This window comes from Hyposmocoma kahamanoa, unplaced genomic scaffold, assembly GCF_003589595.1.
Source record: "Hyposmocoma kahamanoa isolate Upper Pololo Valley unplaced genomic scaffold, ASM358959v1 66, whole genome shotgun sequence".
NCBI classification, from domain to species: Eukaryota; Metazoa; Arthropoda; class Insecta; order Lepidoptera; family Cosmopterigidae; genus Hyposmocoma; species Hyposmocoma kahamanoa.
In genome coordinates, this window is record NW_020653854.1 from 17,088,347 (window position 1) to 17,106,722 (window position 18,376).

General features: G+C 36.8%; 1 protein-coding gene across 1 annotated transcript in view; it reads right to left on the bottom strand.

Annotated features, from left to right (window-relative positions):
• Positions 1-18,376, bottom strand: part of LOC113232031 — a 215,945-nt gene that overhangs the window by 14,151 nt on the left and 183,418 nt on the right. Inside the window, exons 18-21 of the mRNA XM_026466655.1 lie at positions 16,691-16,785; positions 15,899-16,068; positions 9,797-9,856; positions 3,146-3,502 (exon numbers count right to left, since the gene is read on the bottom strand). Of these exons, the coding sequence (XP_026322440.1) occupies positions 3,146-3,502; positions 9,797-9,856; positions 15,899-16,068; positions 16,691-16,785 (682 nt within the window). The remainder of the gene's footprint in view (positions 1-3,145; positions 3,503-9,796; positions 9,857-15,898; positions 16,069-16,690; positions 16,786-18,376) is intronic.

Sequence of the window (18,376 nt, forward strand, 5' to 3'; positions counted from 1 at the left end):
ATCGATACTCGCACTTTTCGGGGATACGTGAAAGGTTTGTCACAAAAACAATTAAAATTATTTAACTATGTGGACAAGTTAATAATCTCAGCACAGAGTGCTAAAAAAACCGACCTCAAAAGTACGTGGAATTACACCTATTTGCCAAGTTTTATTGAAATCGGTTACCGGATAGTATGCAAACCCGGATACACAGAAGATAATAAAAATCAGTGCTCACTACTCAAAGTATATTGAGAGAGAGAGAAACGCCTTGAATTGGAAAATAGCAAAATCAACCATTAAAATAATTGCTCCTTATAATAAAATTTAGGCGCTATTTATAAAAATGAATCTTCATGCGTGAACAGCCACCCTCAGAGGTGGATGATTTGCTTCAAAATTAAATGGGATCACTATGGAGGTACCCTGTTTCCAACAAAAAAAGAATCCTCAAAATCGGTTGGCAAATGGCGGAGTTATCGCGTAGCATATATACATACATACAAAAAGAAAACATACAGTCGAATTGAGAACCTCCTCCTTTTTTTGAAGTTACTTAGTTTAGTTTAGTTAATTATTTCGAATATCGTTGCTTAGCGAAACAACACCCCTCAAGTAATTTTCAAGTTATTTTATAGGAGAGTGAATTTTTTTAATGATATCAAGTGACGGGGTGAACAAGTCGTGCGCCAGGTGGCAAACGACACGCCTGTTCATAAGAGTTGCATTGCCACTCAGAGGTTTAAATTGCAAAGATTTGAGGGACACTGCCACTGTGCCCCTCAAAGTACAAAGATCTATAACAAAAACATATAGGACAATTTGGACGGCTCAGTAACTGGACCCGTAGCTCGGTTGGTAAGAGCAATGCTACGGTGCAGCGTGGATGTGGGTTCGAGTTTCACCGGGTCGACGAAATTTTTCTTTTTTTGTATTGATAATAATAAAACTAGTGGAGTTATTTCACAAAAATCTCAATAAATGTAATTGTATAATATGTGTTCGTTAGACAACATTTATTAATATTCACGTTTATTTTGACTAGTATATCGTTTACATGTAAAAACCAATGATTTTCTACTTGACCGGCGTTGTTTGTTAAGTGATGATATCTGTATACGACCGACTTACACACGGATACACGTCTTCTCCCAATGAAATAGATAAATAGGTATAATCGTAACAAAATGTAATAATTTTAGTTACAAACGTACACGTTTTTGTTAAAGCATTGTCATTACGCTTCTTGAGTTTCACAAACAATCGGTTTTCCAGAGTTCCCATTACAATAGCGTGATGGGGCCGTGCACATAACTGTCGAGATTTAGGTCAGTGTAATATTGGAAACATGTCTAAACAAGCCACGAGGCATGGAAGTAATGTAAATACGTGAATTCTTGTTGAAATAAGCGGAAGGTCCGACACTGAACCTTCTGTTATAATTTTTTTTTTCATAATGTCAAGTGACGGAACGAGCAAGTCGTGCGCCTGATAGCAAACTACACGCCTATCCATAACAGGTGCAGTGCCACTCAGAGCTTTAAATCCCAAAGATCTGAGAGGCACTGCCACTGCGCCCGTCACCCTGAGACATAAGATGACAAGTCCCATGTGCCTGTAATTCCAGCAGCACCTTTCAAAACCGGAACACAGTAATGCTGACGTTACTGCTTGGCGGCAGAAATAGGTAAGGTGGCAGTACTACCCTGGACGAACTCTTTCATAAGGAGCTCTACTCCTACTTACTGCTATTAATACAAATATCGAACACTAACAAAATTTTCTACCATCCGGCTGGATTCAAACCAGCGCATTCAGCATACCGTGCCTGATGCTTTCCCAACTGAGCTACAGAACGACCCAGCAGACTTTAAGAATTCTTCTGTTACATTTCCATCGTGAGGAATGTCGAAACGTGTAAACTTATTGTAAAGAAACTCATTGAAAGTTAGTGATTGGTAAGGCGACAGTCTAGCTTATTTAATGTGATTCTATATCAGACCAGATAAATCAACGAATTTACATAATCAAGACGTTACATGTTAACTCACGAAGCGTAGATCTAATGTCGAATTTGTAAGTCGAAAAGCGCACTTAACAATTTTCGGCGCAATTAACAGCACGGTCCATTTGGTGACCGGGACGATATTATATGAGTACTAAAAACCGCAAAACTTAGAGTATATTACCAGCAGTCGAGTTTACACAAAATGTAGACATTGTGTGTCGTATACGAGATTATTGAAAACTTTCCACTTTTACATTACCCTTTTATGACCACAAGACGGGGCTCACAAATAATGATACATAATCTTTACAACTAAAAGTAGCAGTTGCTGAATACACTTCCTGAATAAAATTATAGTATTTGTTATTATAGACACTCCAAGGTCTATGTTTATGTTTATTTCTAGACAGTAACGTAATATCGATCAAACAGTGGTAGCGTGTTTATGGTTTAACTGGATCCAACGAACGTCAAGTGAGCGTTGACTGACACGCTAATCGCATTCAGACATTTTATTCGTGTTTTACTCTACATCGATATAATTAGGATCTGAAATTAGTTGAGCATTATTTGAGTATGTTCATCACTACTACATATATAAACAGTAGAAGATCACTTGGCGTAAGTTCGTAATGTTCGCAGTATAAATAGATCGGGTATCAAATAATAACATTTTTTTGTACGATCACAAAGTTCTCAATAATACAGAACGTAGTAGCTTTATCTTTATCCTAAAAAAGGATTAGATAACGTGATGGTTTCTATTCAGCTACTTATGTACTATAGTAGCAAAAAGTTACTCGAGCTACAAGCAAAAAGTAAATCACACTGGCGCAGTCGAAGCGTCGTGACGCGTCATGTTTTTCGCCCATAGCTTATTCATCTCTATTCCCATATCCCACTATTAGGTACAAATTTGTGTTATGCAAATATGGAATCGCGCGTCGACGCTTGGTTAAAGTCGAGTGGTTTCGCGCGTCACTGCGCGTCGCTGTGCGTTACTTGCGCGCAGTGAATGTTCAAAAGTCTCTGAACTGGTTCAGCACTGTGATCCGGGCGCGTTAATGCGAGCGTCGTCGCGCGTCGCCATTCGTTGTAGTTGAAAAACAGGACGTGACGTGACGCTTCGACTCTGCGCCAGTGTGAATTAGGCCTACGGGTCGAAACACAAAACTGCGAATCGGCGTGATGCGAATTCGTGCGGCAAGTCATCTTCATTACCACGGTTCGAGTAACCATTCCTTCGACGATCGTCAACCGTACTGAGCGTATTTCTTAAACTAGGTAGCGACATGGATCGCAAAAAGAGTGTTGCACTGCTGTTGTAAAAAAGTATAGGAAAAAAACTTGCCTGTAGGTATTTGTTCCGGCGTTGTTCTCTGTACAACCGCTTCATGTGCTCGGCCTGCTGACGAGCCAGCTCTCGCTCGGGGACCAGAGGTAGCGGATCGTGCCGCACCGGGCACCGGTAGTGGATATTGACATCGCTCTCCACGTATCGCCTCGGAGATTCTATGGAAAATATATCTTATTAGTAACGTCATAATGAGTAACTATATTTGATAAACATACGACACGGCATATGAAAGATTTTTGGATAGATATGCTTATCGAATATCGATAAATTACATATATTCCGCATTCGTTTGTCAATTGTCTTTGGACAATAATTTTTCTTGGTATAGCTTATAGAGTTGTTCGAAAAACCTCTTCAAAATACGCTAATAGGTACGCATGAGGTATCACATGTGCTTGTGAATTAATACAGTAGGAAACTGCATTATGTATCATTTAGAAATCACAAACACACGGTTTAGCGAAGCGTTCAGTCGAGAAGAGAAAAGGGAGAACAGGTTTTTGTTTGAACAGGGTACGTAAGCAAACGAAGTAAATAAAGGGTTGCGTAATTGTAAAGGCCAAAAGGATTTTTTATCGATATCACTATTTCATTTTCTTTGTAGTAATGCTGCACGTGCACGCAACACCTACTAGGTAACACACAGATCTAAGAAAATTACTTTGTAATTGACAAAAATAGATATAGTATGCCTGTATTTGTCTTTTATTTGTACCTATTTTGCGTTTTGTTGTTGTGTGCAACAACGAGTATTTGTATTGTTGTTGTACCTACGTTGTTTACATTTTTCATTTACCTAATTCTTTTATTTCAGCAAAAGTAATTAACAAAATGTAAATATAAAAATTACTCACAACTTTCACATGTTAAGTTTTTACGTGTAAGTGTATTAGATATTACCTAAATAAAATAATTTTAGTGTAGGTGAAAGTATTTTTTAAGTTATGGCATCGCCAATGGCGTAACGTGGCGATCGGCGATATTTTGAACGCGTTGATTATGTGACGAGACGTAATAGTCCATGGCGAGCGGAACCGGTTTACGAGAAAACTGTCAGAGGAAGTCGTAACGTTACAAGATGGTCTTAAAACCAAACTTTAATAATAGGTGCTTCTCTATTAATATTGACGAAATATGCGTTAACTTTCACGTGATAAAACGAAAATAACATTGAATAGATTTTAACTTTCTAGGCATTAGACATATTATAACCCTTATTGCATAACAATTTCTTAAAAGTCACACAATACTCAATTTTTACTTTACTTAGTTAAAACTGAACCCACCCATTTGTACGTCTCACTTCTGGGCATGGGTTTTTTACTCACCTTATTTACTTTATGAGTTTTCCGAAAGTTGTGAACCTTCTTCGTGCAGGTTTCATCACGACGGTTTACCTCACCGAAAATGTCATTGTAAATTTCAAATTAAGTTTCGCACATAACTGTCGAGAAACTAAGAGGTACGCTCGGATGCGAACTCACGGCCTTTGTTTGAGAGGCGGTAGGTCAAACCGGTAGGCTACCACAACTTAAACGTATTTTGCATACCTACTAATTCATTTGTACAAACAATAATAGATATACCCTTGTATTGTATGAGATACCCTTGTAACATATAAATTAATGTAACAAAACTACTTAGTATCGGACAGTCGTAAGTCCTATTGAGGAGAATCGAAAGCCCTTTCGGTAACTTTCACAAGATAAGTAATTCTTGGCACGCGCTTACGACACTCGTGAACTTGCATTGTGTATATACTTACAGACAAGCATACAGTTCCTCAGAAGTGTGGTATTTTTTTACTTTTGAATTAATTTTAGTTTGCATAGAGAGACCGATCCAGTTGATAATTGTTTTTAGGAATTTATATATTAAAATTACTGATATGTATAATCTTTTATCATTGATTACAGCCTAAGTAACAAATTGAAGTATTGTGATTCTTGTTATATCTTTTGGTATTAATCACTTTCTAATAAATGACATTTTTTACTAGAAAGTGATATTTTTTTGAATACAAAAAGCTTTAAACTTTCTTATACTAAACAAAAAACAACTGATTCTGCAAAATGCTTGTTATCGCTTTCTTATAATGAAACTGTTGTCAAACCAATATCTTCTGAGTAAATCTAAACACAGGGGAATTTTAATGATAGATGACTACTGAGAAAGCAATTTCTAATTTCCGATAGATGTAGAAGTCGATTACAAGAATCGTGGAAAGCTACTACGATCACAGATCGTAAAGGTTTCTCGCGTTAATAGTTAATTTGCATTGTAAAAATATTTTCCATAAATTTCATGCATTTTATTAAGCTTTGGCTTTCATTGGCATTTCTTTGCAAGCAATCTTTCTCGGTGATGTTTGACTAAATAATTAGAAATATTATAAACAAATTGTTTGATAAATGTAAATGACATTCTAAACACTGCTTTACTAGAGAACTGCTGGTAATAACAAGTGGATATTTTCAAAAAGGAAATTTTTCCGAGAGTGCTAACTTGAAGTAAAAATTGTAACAATCTGCAAATGGTGGGCATTTGAAGGTTTAATTTGGTCACGTAGAGAAAGAGCGTTGAAAAAGTTTGGACTTTCGCCGAGTTGGTAGAGTAAACTCTTTTGGCGACAGTACGGCACAGTCAATATTTGTTTGAATGTATTTAACAACGCAAGTAACAGCTGACAAGATACTTTTAACCTTAAAATGATTGCGATAGTATCGATCGACATCAATGAGCAAATTGTAAGTCATGAAAATTCCACAATAGCGGAAGGTCCAGTTTTTTATTTCGTCAACGTAAAATCAAACATTAAAATCATTACTGGTTGTGTAATAGTCGTTAACAAAACAGAAGTATGCAGGAATCCAGTAGTACTATAATTAAAAAATCTTTATCTAACATTTTGCGAGTAATCGGCAAGTCAATTACAGTAATTGGAAGTGAATGTATTGAATAATACATTACGCAGTTTGGTCAATTTGTCACTTACAATTGAGACTTTTTTGTATGAATGCCAACGTCCATATACTATATTTACTCAATGTTTTTTTTAATTAATTATATTTGCATGGCATTAAATAAATGTAACACACATACACTAATACGATTATTAAGCGTTCAGTGACTAGAGGGCTGGCAAACACTTCCGTTAAAGCATGAGCTTAACTCATAGCTTCCTGAGCACGATACCTCGAGGCAAGAGCCATGTTAAAACTTTCTAGCTTTAAATAGACGAGTTTTTTTTTCTTCTATACAAGAAACAATAAGATATAATAGGGAAATGTAAGCTACTCGTTTTGATACTAGGGAATTTGGAAAAACAAATTCATTAATGTTGAAAAGATGTTATTGAAAACGAGACAGAATGATACAGTAACAGTCGAAAGTTGTTTTGAAGATTTTATCAATTAAATACGGCATAATATGAATGCAACTTAAGAACTGACCTAGTTTTTGTGAGTCATAAAATACCGGAAGATGAACCATTTTACGTCTGGTAAATTATCTATTTAGGAAGAAACCATTTTTCCGGATTTAAATAATGTAACGTAAATTGGAATGTTTGTTTGTAAAATTAAAAATAAGGTATTTAATTAATAACTTTTGTAGCCATAGTGGAAAATAATAGGGTGGTTTGCATTAATATTAGACATAACTGGTTGACGACTGTATCACCTCAGTCAATCAGTCAATTTAAATCCTAAAAAAAGTTTTATTTCCTATATGTAACGATCGCGAAAATCTAAGAACTCGATCAATTATCTATATGACAAAAATTCTGATTAGGACATAAATTAAGCAAGAGTTTATACGACATGAACGAACAGATTTCATTATTAGCCAATCAAGCATAACGTATCAAATTATGGTCACGATCTCTACAATATTGTTACTGTACAGAACCCTCGTTGCGCGGCCAACCTATTTGCACTTGATGGGTTCTGTTTAATAATTGAAGAAAAGCGAGTTCATTATGTTTGAACCTATGTAAAGTACCTATCATTAGGTTCATTCAGTAAACTTAAACAGTAGCATAATCTTCTTGTCATACGTATAGAGAAGTAAATAAAATGAATAGAAATAAATACTGCTAAAACAAAAAAAAAAATAGAAAAATAATTATACAAATATCACTTCAATACTAATGGAAAGTATCAAACAATTTCTGAGTGTGACTTGATTTTGTGGTGTTTTCGTGTAAAAAAATAGGGAAAACCTTGTTTTTGCTAGTTAGTGATAGTATTTGAAATGGCGACATGAAAAGCAAGTTTTTGAAATACGAGTATATAAAACAATACAAATTTGAATACAGAATACGAGGTATACTATAGCCAGTATTTCAACAGATTTAACTTAATAAATAGAACAATATTGTTATTATTATTACTTCATGGTTATTGCAAAATTCGTTATTACTGTAAGATTAAAATATTACATCAAACATTTATGCAATGATAATATTGTATTAAACAAAAACCAGGACGAACCATGGGAGGTTATCTTCTTTATCTGCTTAAGGATACCCATCGTTATCACTACACCGCACTGACTAGGTCACCAAAACAAGCACAGAAACAAGTCCTTACGTTTGTCACGACCGCGACGTCTTTCTTCGACCACTACTATAGATCAGATGCACTTGCAGACTTTCGAGTCATGGTCGTGCCCACTACCTCAAATCTCCCGCCAAATGCAAGCGGCGCGCGCGCAACTTTCGCATAACACCGCGTACCGTCCACGCGCTTGATAAAGCTATCTATTGCATTTACTATAGCAAACATGACGTAATTCCTTATGAAACATTCCCACTCATCAAGAATACAATATCACATTCATTTTTGTGGATTAACGACTACAGATTTGAGTTGCTTTGACAATGAGTGTGGCTTGTCAGAGAAGTGTAGAATATTGTTTCTCTATAACTTTTGAATAGTAAACAATACTCACTGTATGGGAGCGGTGCGTAAACATCCGGATAGATTATTGTTCTATTTCCCCATTCTGTAAAATCATGCACGGTGTGGCGATTTTCCTCTCTTTTTACATCACTGTTTTTTTCTCGAAGTATTACTTCTTTTTCGTAATTTTCGTTCTCGCACGTACTGGCCCTAGTTAAGTCATTTAGGGAAGCGCAGTTGTGTTGTACGAGCGGTCTAGTTACGTGAATATCATTTATTTCAGTAGTTGATTCAGCGTTTTCAGTTTTTTCAAGCAGCTGCATTGATTTATAGTCGTCGGTTTGATCTACATTATATACAGTTTCCTTATAATTAGATTCTATTTCAATCTTAGGCGAATCAAGAATTTCGTTGAACGTCACTACTTCAACGTAGAGTCTCTGATTTTTGTTATCAAAGGACTCATTGCTCTTTAAACTTTCTGAATCACTTTTAGATACCGATTCATTTGGACTGCTTTCTTTAGAGAAGTACGCTTCGTCCTTACCATCATCTTTGTGTTCGCCTTCTTCGTCATAAAGTAAATTCTTTTTCACGTACTTGTTTAAGGCTAATAGTGACTTAGATAAAGAACCAGACAAGGGCACATCACTAAAAAATTCACAGTCTTCATTGAAAATGTCTTTGTCCTTGGTATGGCTAGTGATTCCGGTGTTTGTTGCGCTACTTGTTTTGTCACCCATATTTACTAAACACTATATAACAGGTTATAAAATATATCACTCATTCCATCTTCATACTCAGATGGCTGGCACTACACTAAAAGTACATAGATAACATGCCTAGATAGCGGCTTTTATCAATATTAGTAGATAATGTGCTTCACCATACCTGTACAGAATTATGACCAATATCTGCATTGGCTGCACTAGTACCACAACACAATAAAAATTCCTGATGATCAACACACGGTCGCGAATACGAGGTTAGATGGACTATTTGACGTTCGATAAAAACCGAACCAACAGGTTTTGGTAACTTGAATGACGCAAATTCGCGGTTTAGAGGCCCATACCTAATCAGATAAAGAATACACTTTTTGTATTGGCAAAATGTAAATATCATTGCTGTGAAACAATATCACGACGCGAATTACATTTTTGTGATGCAATTTTTTGTCAGTTTTTGACCAATTTCTTGTGGAATATATTTGTCTTACATTTTATTACTTTGATTCAAGACCACGTATGATCGCGGCGGTGGTCAGGCTCAGATGAATAAGTTAGGGGCCGATTGTTTTGAACAAAGAACCATTGTTTCTTTTTTATTCGCACAGATAATGTAAGTATAATTGAAGCGCGTGCTAGCTCTCACGAGTTGAGTTGTTTCTCAGATTTTAGGAAGGAAAGTAGCTGGTGATTGTGTTGACTTATATAATGTGAACAAAGTAGGTCAAGATTATCTTGAAGATGTCGTTGATGATGACTATACAAGTAATGAATTAAAGTTAGATATTGTGTTATGATAATATATAAGGATACTTGCCTGTATCCGATATACTTCCGTAGAATGCTCGTCGTGGTGGCTCCGGGGCTGAGTTGGTCTCTACCAGGGTATAACAAAACAGGATGATAAAGGAACAAACAAAAATAAAAAAAATGTAGGCTATGAAACAAGAAATATTGATTAGTCGTATAATGTAATAATTGTAGTATGTAATTACTATGTAATTGCAGATTTCGATATATTTATGTACATAAAAAGTAACAAAAACCAATTAATTCAAAACATCACAATAATAAGTAATCACGCGACGCATTAAGCACGAACGGTGAATGGAACACATAACGATTATCAATAAATCTTGAACGAGAGAAGCTTCTTTTGGTATATGTACATGAACTCCAAAATTAAACAAACTGAGTAAAATTAATGACATAGAAAAATATAGTAAAAGTAACCTTGGAATGTGACCGTGTGTCGTGATGGCGTGACATAGGGCGCGAGGCGGTAGGGCCACGCAGCGGGCGGAGGTCGCGGCGGCGCGGGGGGCGGCTCGTAGCGGCTAGCTGGCCGATGCACCGACGGATCAAATTCTTGCTTTGCGAATACATCGCTCTTTAAAATAGAACTCAATTTCACAGGCGCCTTAGAGCTAGAGCGTTTAATTTCTCTTTTAACTGGTGACGTACGCCCACGGACTAAAGCTGTCGGATCTTTAATTGACCTGTTATTATCGCTACGCTTTGGATAACGATGTGCTGTCCAGGGCCCTGCAAGGTACGGTGCAATGTCACGAAGTTCACTCACATCGGGAGCGGAAGCGTATATTTGGCCAAGAATGGACATAGCTTCGAATCTTCGTCGAATGCGATCTACTTCGCCAGCCCGGCATTCTGGAGGTTCTTCAGCTGATCTAGAACGTGGAGTGGTACGTTTTCTAAGAGTAGCCAATTTCGATATAACATCTATATGTGGCATATATCGGTTTGTCGGCCGAAGAGGCATACGCGCTACAGGTAGCACTCCTTTCGACTTGTCGCGACGTTGAGCCAATCTTTCTTCTGAAGACCATTTACTGCGCAGCACGTTACGTGCAATTTCGGGGTCGCTACGATGCCGACGCAGCACAGCGCCTGCCGCCGAAGGCGAGTCAAAACGGCGCGCGAGGCGACGTACCTCACCCGCTCGCGCCAGGTTGAGGTAGGCGCGCCAATACCGCTCTGGGTCGGGTGATGGGCTTCGACTGCGCCAGATCGTTTCATCGCTGGAGTACCGTGGCGTGTCTGGCGTGCGTCGATCGGCGACGTACACTTCCGAGTAGGGTGAAGGGGACCTCGAATATAGTTCAGAATTTGATGGAAGAGACAAAAATTTATTTTTTTCACTTTCTCCGAAAAGTTCCTTAATGTTTGTGCAAGACTGTGATTGTACTATTGTTTTCTGTGGCTCTTTATTCTCTATATCCTTTATCTCAAGTAGTTTGGACACTTTACTGTCAGTTTTGTCTTGATTGGCTTTTTCATCTGAACCCTCTCTAGCATGGTAAATTATTTTTTGTGTGCTTGATTGATTTTTTACTGACTCAAAATATTCAACTTTCTTTTTAACATCTTTTTTAGGTTCTCTATATATTACAGTTTTATTTGAAACGTCGGAACTTACTGTTTCTGTTTCACTTGCAGAAGACTTGCATTGTATGTCATGGGTATTATCTACGGGGTAAACAGTATGTCTTAAATTTTCATCTTCTCCTTCGTTGTCTACGTGAGGTATTTCTTTTTTTATTTCCGATGAAGATTCTGTATTGTTTTTATGAGTTTCAGTGAGTTTTAGTCCATTTTTCTTTATTTCATTGGTTTCCACCGCTTGTTTCAAAGATGGCGGTGCAGTATTTTCAAATCTGTTTATTCTCCCCAACACCTCTTTGCTTATAGATTGAGATATTTTTTTCTTTTCATTTTCACTGAGACTCATTTGGATTTCATTGACATTGTGTTTTAATTCTTTTACCGAAGTTATTGGGCACGAAATAGCAGCTATTGATTCGGATTTAGTTAATTCCTTGTCTTGAGTTTCGGGTGAATGTGGTGGTGTAATCAAAGAATTACATCTGACGTGTAAATTGCTACCAGGAGATTTTGTTGCTTCATCATTTACATCTACAAAATAATTTTCTGTATCTTTGTTCAATTTGCATTCTAATTCTCGACTGTATATTGCATTTAGTTGGTTTTTCAATGCATTCACCTGTTCTAAAGACAAACTGCTCCATAAACGGTTTCCTAGACCTATTTTTTTACGTAACTCGGTTAAAGACGATTCCTGATGTAAGGTTAAAACAGGCTTGACAAAGGATCGAGGTTCAATGTTATCAGTTTCATTTTTTCTATTAATATTAAAAGCTGTTTCTGCAACACTGGTTCCTCTCCACAGAGGTTTATAAGTATCTTTTGGTTGATCGGCGTCTATAGAATCATAGTGAGGGATTTGTTGAAAGTGATCTTTCAAATCCTCAACAGATTTTTCTTTTACTCTTAATCCCCTATCCCTGTCATAGTTCCATCGAAAATCTTTGAGGTCTCTGGGATAGAACAAAACATCATTCTCATTTTGGGCTATTCTTAATTTAAGATACAGGTTATTCAACTCTTCTTCAGCTCTTTCTATAGCTCGTATTTTTTTCCAACGATCAAAATCTATTATTTCTTCGTCCCTTTTCCTATGTCGCAAGTCACAAGTGGATGTAGTCTTTTCCAATTCTGCGACCCTTTCCAGGTAAGCGTAATATCTATTTAGTTCACGAAATCTTTCTGATCTAATTTTATTATTCTGCATGTCTTGAACGTATTCTTCATAATCGGGATCTGTTGTATACAAATTTGAAGCACTTTTGGTTTTTATTGATAGAATATCTTTTGGTGCTTTTTTGTCTGCATCACCAGCACTTCTAGTTCGAATAACACTTTTTACTGTTGTATCCGCATGTTTGCTGCCTTGTGATCTCGCATTATATATACGACGATAGGACGGAGATCTCACCGACACAGGTGATGTCGATTGACTTCTACTATTAGCTGCCGAAGTAGATTTTCTTATAACTTTTGGTGAAACTGGTCTTGTTGTTTGAGAAAAGAATATTGTAGTTGGATATCTATCTTCCTCGCATTTTATTTCTATTACTTCTGATTTAGGAGTTGTACGTTTAGTTACTATGGGTGAAATAGGTCGAATTGTTTCAGTGAATATTAATTTCGTTGGTGACAGTGACTGAGTTCTTTGGGGTGAAGCTTCTTTTTTTAATTTTCGAGTAACTTTGGGTGACACAGGTCGTGAAGTTTGAGAAAAGATTATTTTTGGGGGAGATGGTTGTCGCGTAACTGAAGGATCTCTAGATTTTTTAAAAAATACGATAGTTGGTGATTTTGGACGAGATGTTTGTGAGAAGTAAATTTTATTAATTGGTGGTTCACTCCTACTTCGCACAGTAGCTAATGACGAAGTTGATCCAAATTCCTCACATTTCTGTAAGCTATCAAACTTACGCACATTTGTGTGTGTTCTACCCGGCCATGACACCGATCTTGGGTTCTGCGTGCTGGTCGGACTTGGATACCTGTCCCAGAGCTTGAACCGAGAGAGTGAAACAGGTTTACGATGAATTAAGTAAGTATTTAAAGATCTTGGGGCAGTATTATCTTGAGGAAACGATTGGAACATTTTAGCTTTTTGCAAAACTGATGTATTAGCTTCTATTGGAGAGTACGACGCGCTAGGATAGTAGCAGTTTCTAAGGAATAGATGTTGAAAGAAAGAATCTGAAAGAACTGCATCTCGAGTTCTTTTTATTTCCTTCGAGCCAATTTTCTGTTTGCGTATATTCTCAAAAGACTCAAAACGTGAAATTTCATTTGAGATGTCGCCAAACTGACTACCGGATTCAGAATCATTGGATGACTTGGAGGTTGTCTTTTTGGTACTTTTTGTTTTGGAAACTTTTTTTACGGTTTTGTTTGCATCTCTAGATTTTTTTGTGCATGCTTCGTGACACGGCACGCTACGTGGTCTCATGACAACGCTTTCTAAGGATTTTTTCTTTTTCAAATTTGTTACAATCGCTGTTTTAATTTGGTTTTGCTTTTTCGCAGGTGACGCAATGTTAATTGTTGATTTTGACATATTTGCAGAACTTTGGAGTGATTTAGATGGTTTGGTTTCTCCTCTTGTCGCTAGGCAAGGATTTGACTTTGCTTGAATATTGGAAATTCTTAATTTTTGTAATTTTTCGGCGGTACGAATCATATCTCTACTTTTATGAACTGCATTTGGCGATGTTGATTTAATGTTAGAATTTAGTATAGTCGACTTGGTGCTGCTATTTCCGCTTGATGCAGTACCAGTGATTCCTCTTGAAATAGATTTCGATTTTACTTTAGTTAAATCTATACGCTCATTACGTTTTTCAGAACTCCATAACTTATCAAGAGAAGTAACTTTATCTAATATATTCGATATTGGCGTTTTCCTTCCAGCCCCTCCTTCTATTACTACTGAATTAGTACAATCACCATATTTACTGTTGATAGTGTTATACTCTGTTGGTAATACAGTTCTTCTGGGAGAGCCAAAACTGCTTGTTCCGTGTGTTTTCATGACTGTTGTGTTTTTAAGGGATGTTTTTGGAGATGTAATTACAGTTTTTCTGTTAACTGCTGGCGGTGCTGAAGTTGACATGACACGAGATTTGTTTGTTTTCAGATTGGCACTCAGTTTGGTATCAGGTACAGAGCCCCTTTTCGTAATAACATGTGTGTTTTGTCTGGTCAATTTGTTACTTATCTTGTCCCTAAGATAATCAACGTTAGATCGTGTTTGTATTGTAGACGGGGTTCGTTTTGGCGAGCTGGATACAGGCCGTGTTGAAGTCACCAGTTTCAAAGTTCTACTGTTTTTCGATGAAATTCTTCTCGGTGGCGCAGGAGGATTCTCATTCGCTCTATTTGGTACATCAACGCTTATGAAAGATGGGATGTATTTCTTAAATCTTCCACCCACTTCGCTGTTAGTCACAGGATAGCATATAACTTCATGTAGCTGGGGTGTTTTCTTATGGACTCTTATCTTCGTCAACGTTGAAGTAATCGGAATGTACTCAATTTCCGCTTCGTCTGTGGAAATTCAATGTTGTTCAGTGGCACATTCTTCTTGTGCTCGTTAGCCGTGATACAAACGTGACTTTGTGCTCCTGCGATGTTCTGTGACGCTGAAAAGCATTCTTGCGTTTACTATCCGTGGTTCTACTGAGTGCTGCAAGTAATACGTGTAAAAAGGACTATGCGGTGCTTGTTTAATTTTGGAGTCTATTTGTCTGTCATGCAATTTTTACCTTGATACGCAGCCAGGATCCCAGCACCTTGTTATGAAGAGTAAATCAACATGCAGTGTATTAGTTTAGAAATATGGACTTACCTCAGATATACGTGATTTTAAACTACAGTTTGCATGGTTAGAGAGGATCGTTACAGTCATTATAGTGTGACCATGAGCGCTCGCGTTATACATTGCCACATGGTAGGCCATGTGGTGATACATGGAAAAATGTATTTGGCCTTGACCAGTTTTTTTTAATAGAGCCAGTGTTTAGTGATCTAGATCACAACGAGACGATTTATGTTCTTCAGTTTGATATTATGTCCAAAACATTTTTCTTATAAATAATTATGTGTTATACACCGACACCAAATTAAATAAAAAGATATATGTAATACTAAAACCATGCTGTTAAATGCTAGCATTCGACGAAATTCTTTTTAATTTAACTACCAATAATTTAGACTTTATAATAAATACAGGCATATGCCAAAAGCTTTTAGTCCTTGCCAATAGTATTTCCAGTGCTTGAAATCATACTCAAGTCTGCTCAAATCCTGACTTGAGCATTGAGTAGAGACCCTTAGAAAGCGACATTCTTTCCGTTATTACACAAGACTCCTTTATTAAAATTGTAACGTATTTTTGTCTACATAACCAAACCGTTTAATTTAAAGTAGATACATTCGTACCATTACAGTGATTCAAAAATCGTTTTTCTTTATACTTGTACTTAAGAAACAGCTTTAGTTCTCAAAAAAACAATACATAATTTACCTTGCCTAGGTGGAGCTGGTGATCGGAATCCTCTTAAAGGCGGTTCTCCACCAGCCTGAAGATCTCTATAAGCAGCTCGTCTCTCTGCAGGTGACAATGGCGCCTCAGTTTCGTCTCTTCGTTTAAATATTAAAGTTGAATCTGACTCGTAACCTGATTCTTTTAAAGCCCTGAAAAGTAATTTTCTGTTAGTGTTTTAAAACTGCAGTTGTTTTTGGTTCTGTTTCTGATTATTTTACATTACATGTATTTGTACACCCATATATTCTTCTACAATGCTCTGGCCACACAGAGGCGGCTGCGGAAACGTTCCGGGCGCGGGAATTTTTGTAATGTACGAGTTTATATGAACCCTACCACACCGAAACGCGCGGTCGACGCGCCTTTCAGTGTAGGGTGCGTACATATCTGGCAATGCGCCGCATATGCGCCTGTTTGCGAATGGCTCGCGAGCTGCACACGAGCATTACGTTGTGCGATCTGTACGCGCCACATATAACATGTAATCCAATTGTATGTATGCAGCGCGTGCAGGTGCGAGCATCGCGTGCGTAGCGCACGTGGCGCATTATATCTGTACGCACCCTTATAGAGTACGGTCGATGTAAAGTAAGAATTATGTGTTTTAGGGTAATGAAAGGTGTTAGATGCAGAGGTGTATGTGTGTTCATAACACAAAGCTATACGATGTGTAATAGTAGTAGGGTCAGTAAATTTAAGTATTTTGAACGAAATGGGTTCGTACACAATTCAATATCTTAAGTATACATTACAGTAATCTGTGGTGCTTACCTTGCCATATTTGATTTCGATAATATTGCAGATGTAAGATCTTTCTTCTCCTTAGGTGACCCTTGCGGTAACGATGTTGTACTTGATACGTTTTGCTGCAAAATAGAAATGTAATGTATTTCTTCATTTAGATATTACCATTTCGTTTTCCACAACTTTGGTAAAACTGTACAATACATGCTTAAGCATTATTTTAAAGATATTTACATTAGCGCACACAGCAAACGTATTACATATATACATTATTGGTAACGTCATGCTAGCACAAATATTAGAGTGGTATTTTGTACACGCCTCTTTTAATAAGTTCTATAAAAAACGGATAAATCAAAACAGGAGACTTGTCATAATGAACTTATAGCTTAACATAGCATTGTACCTGCAGCGACAAATGTGGTCTTTAAATTTTTATAAAAAAAGGGCCATTCACACGAAACTTGTCAATATTATAAATTAAGGAAAGGTTAACATCGCACCGAGAATAGTATTATAGAAAAGTAAACAACACATATAAGAATTAAGAGAGAGACATCATCAGAACCATAGTATAATAAAACAAGTAGTGTAACTCCTTATAAACATAGCAGCGCGGCTTGTATGTGTGCTCGCCCTGGACGCACACATTCGCATAATTTCGCGCGACACTCACGTTGCACAGCGCGAGTAACACGCGCCATTCATTACAGAATTTTCAAGAGTGTTTTCGGTGATAAATACTACCAAATAGTAGACGGGTTATTTGAACAAGAGTGCCCTACTATACATACAAATAATAAAGCTTTCAAAACAAATTGTAATCAACAAATTTTTTTTCTGTGTCAATTTAATATTTTTTTTACTTATAAATGAACCGTAATTATATACAAAAGTCGTCTTTCATTTCTATTTCGTAATCATATTCCCATAATCGAGATGCCAATCCGCTGCTGCTGGTATAAAAATAATAATATATTTGGCTAAGGTTATTTCAATACAACATTCGAGTACCATGGTATAGTTGAAAAAATAAATTTTCACCGATGAATGTTATCTCTTGGAACAGATTATCCTTTCTATTACAATACAATAATAAAATCGTTAAGGACGCGTTCCAATTATGTCGTAACGTATTTATTTATCGTTAGACGACAGTCGCGTGTAACTTATTCCCATATCACGACTGTCTGTCGTGGACGTTCATTTTATCCTTGAACGACGGTCGTGTCTAGCTATTCCCACTAGATTGCGACGATAATTTATCGGTTCACGGCAGCCGCCTTATCGTTTACACGACAGAATCGTCTAAAGCTACGATTATCTATCGTCACATTTTTATAATGACGTTTTATTTATCGTACTTTATATATTTTTTAATTTATTGGTCCATCGTACGAGTCATGGATGCGCTAAATGCTTTTTCTGAATTCTAGTTTTGAATTATTTCTTTAATCATCCGTATCGTAAGTACCCACTTTATAAAATACTGACTGCCCACTCTTCCCTTACTAATTCAAAAAAGTTAGTTCCGCATAATGAGTATCAAATTTAGAATTAAGTGCCAATGCCTAAAAGTGTTTAAACTAGTTGTCTGTACTACACATATGGCACGTGCGTTACCGAGACAGCTCACTCTTTTGTTCTATTGTAATCTAAAGGTGTTGCGATAAGAACAACCGATGCAAATAATATTTCGTCAAATATAAATAC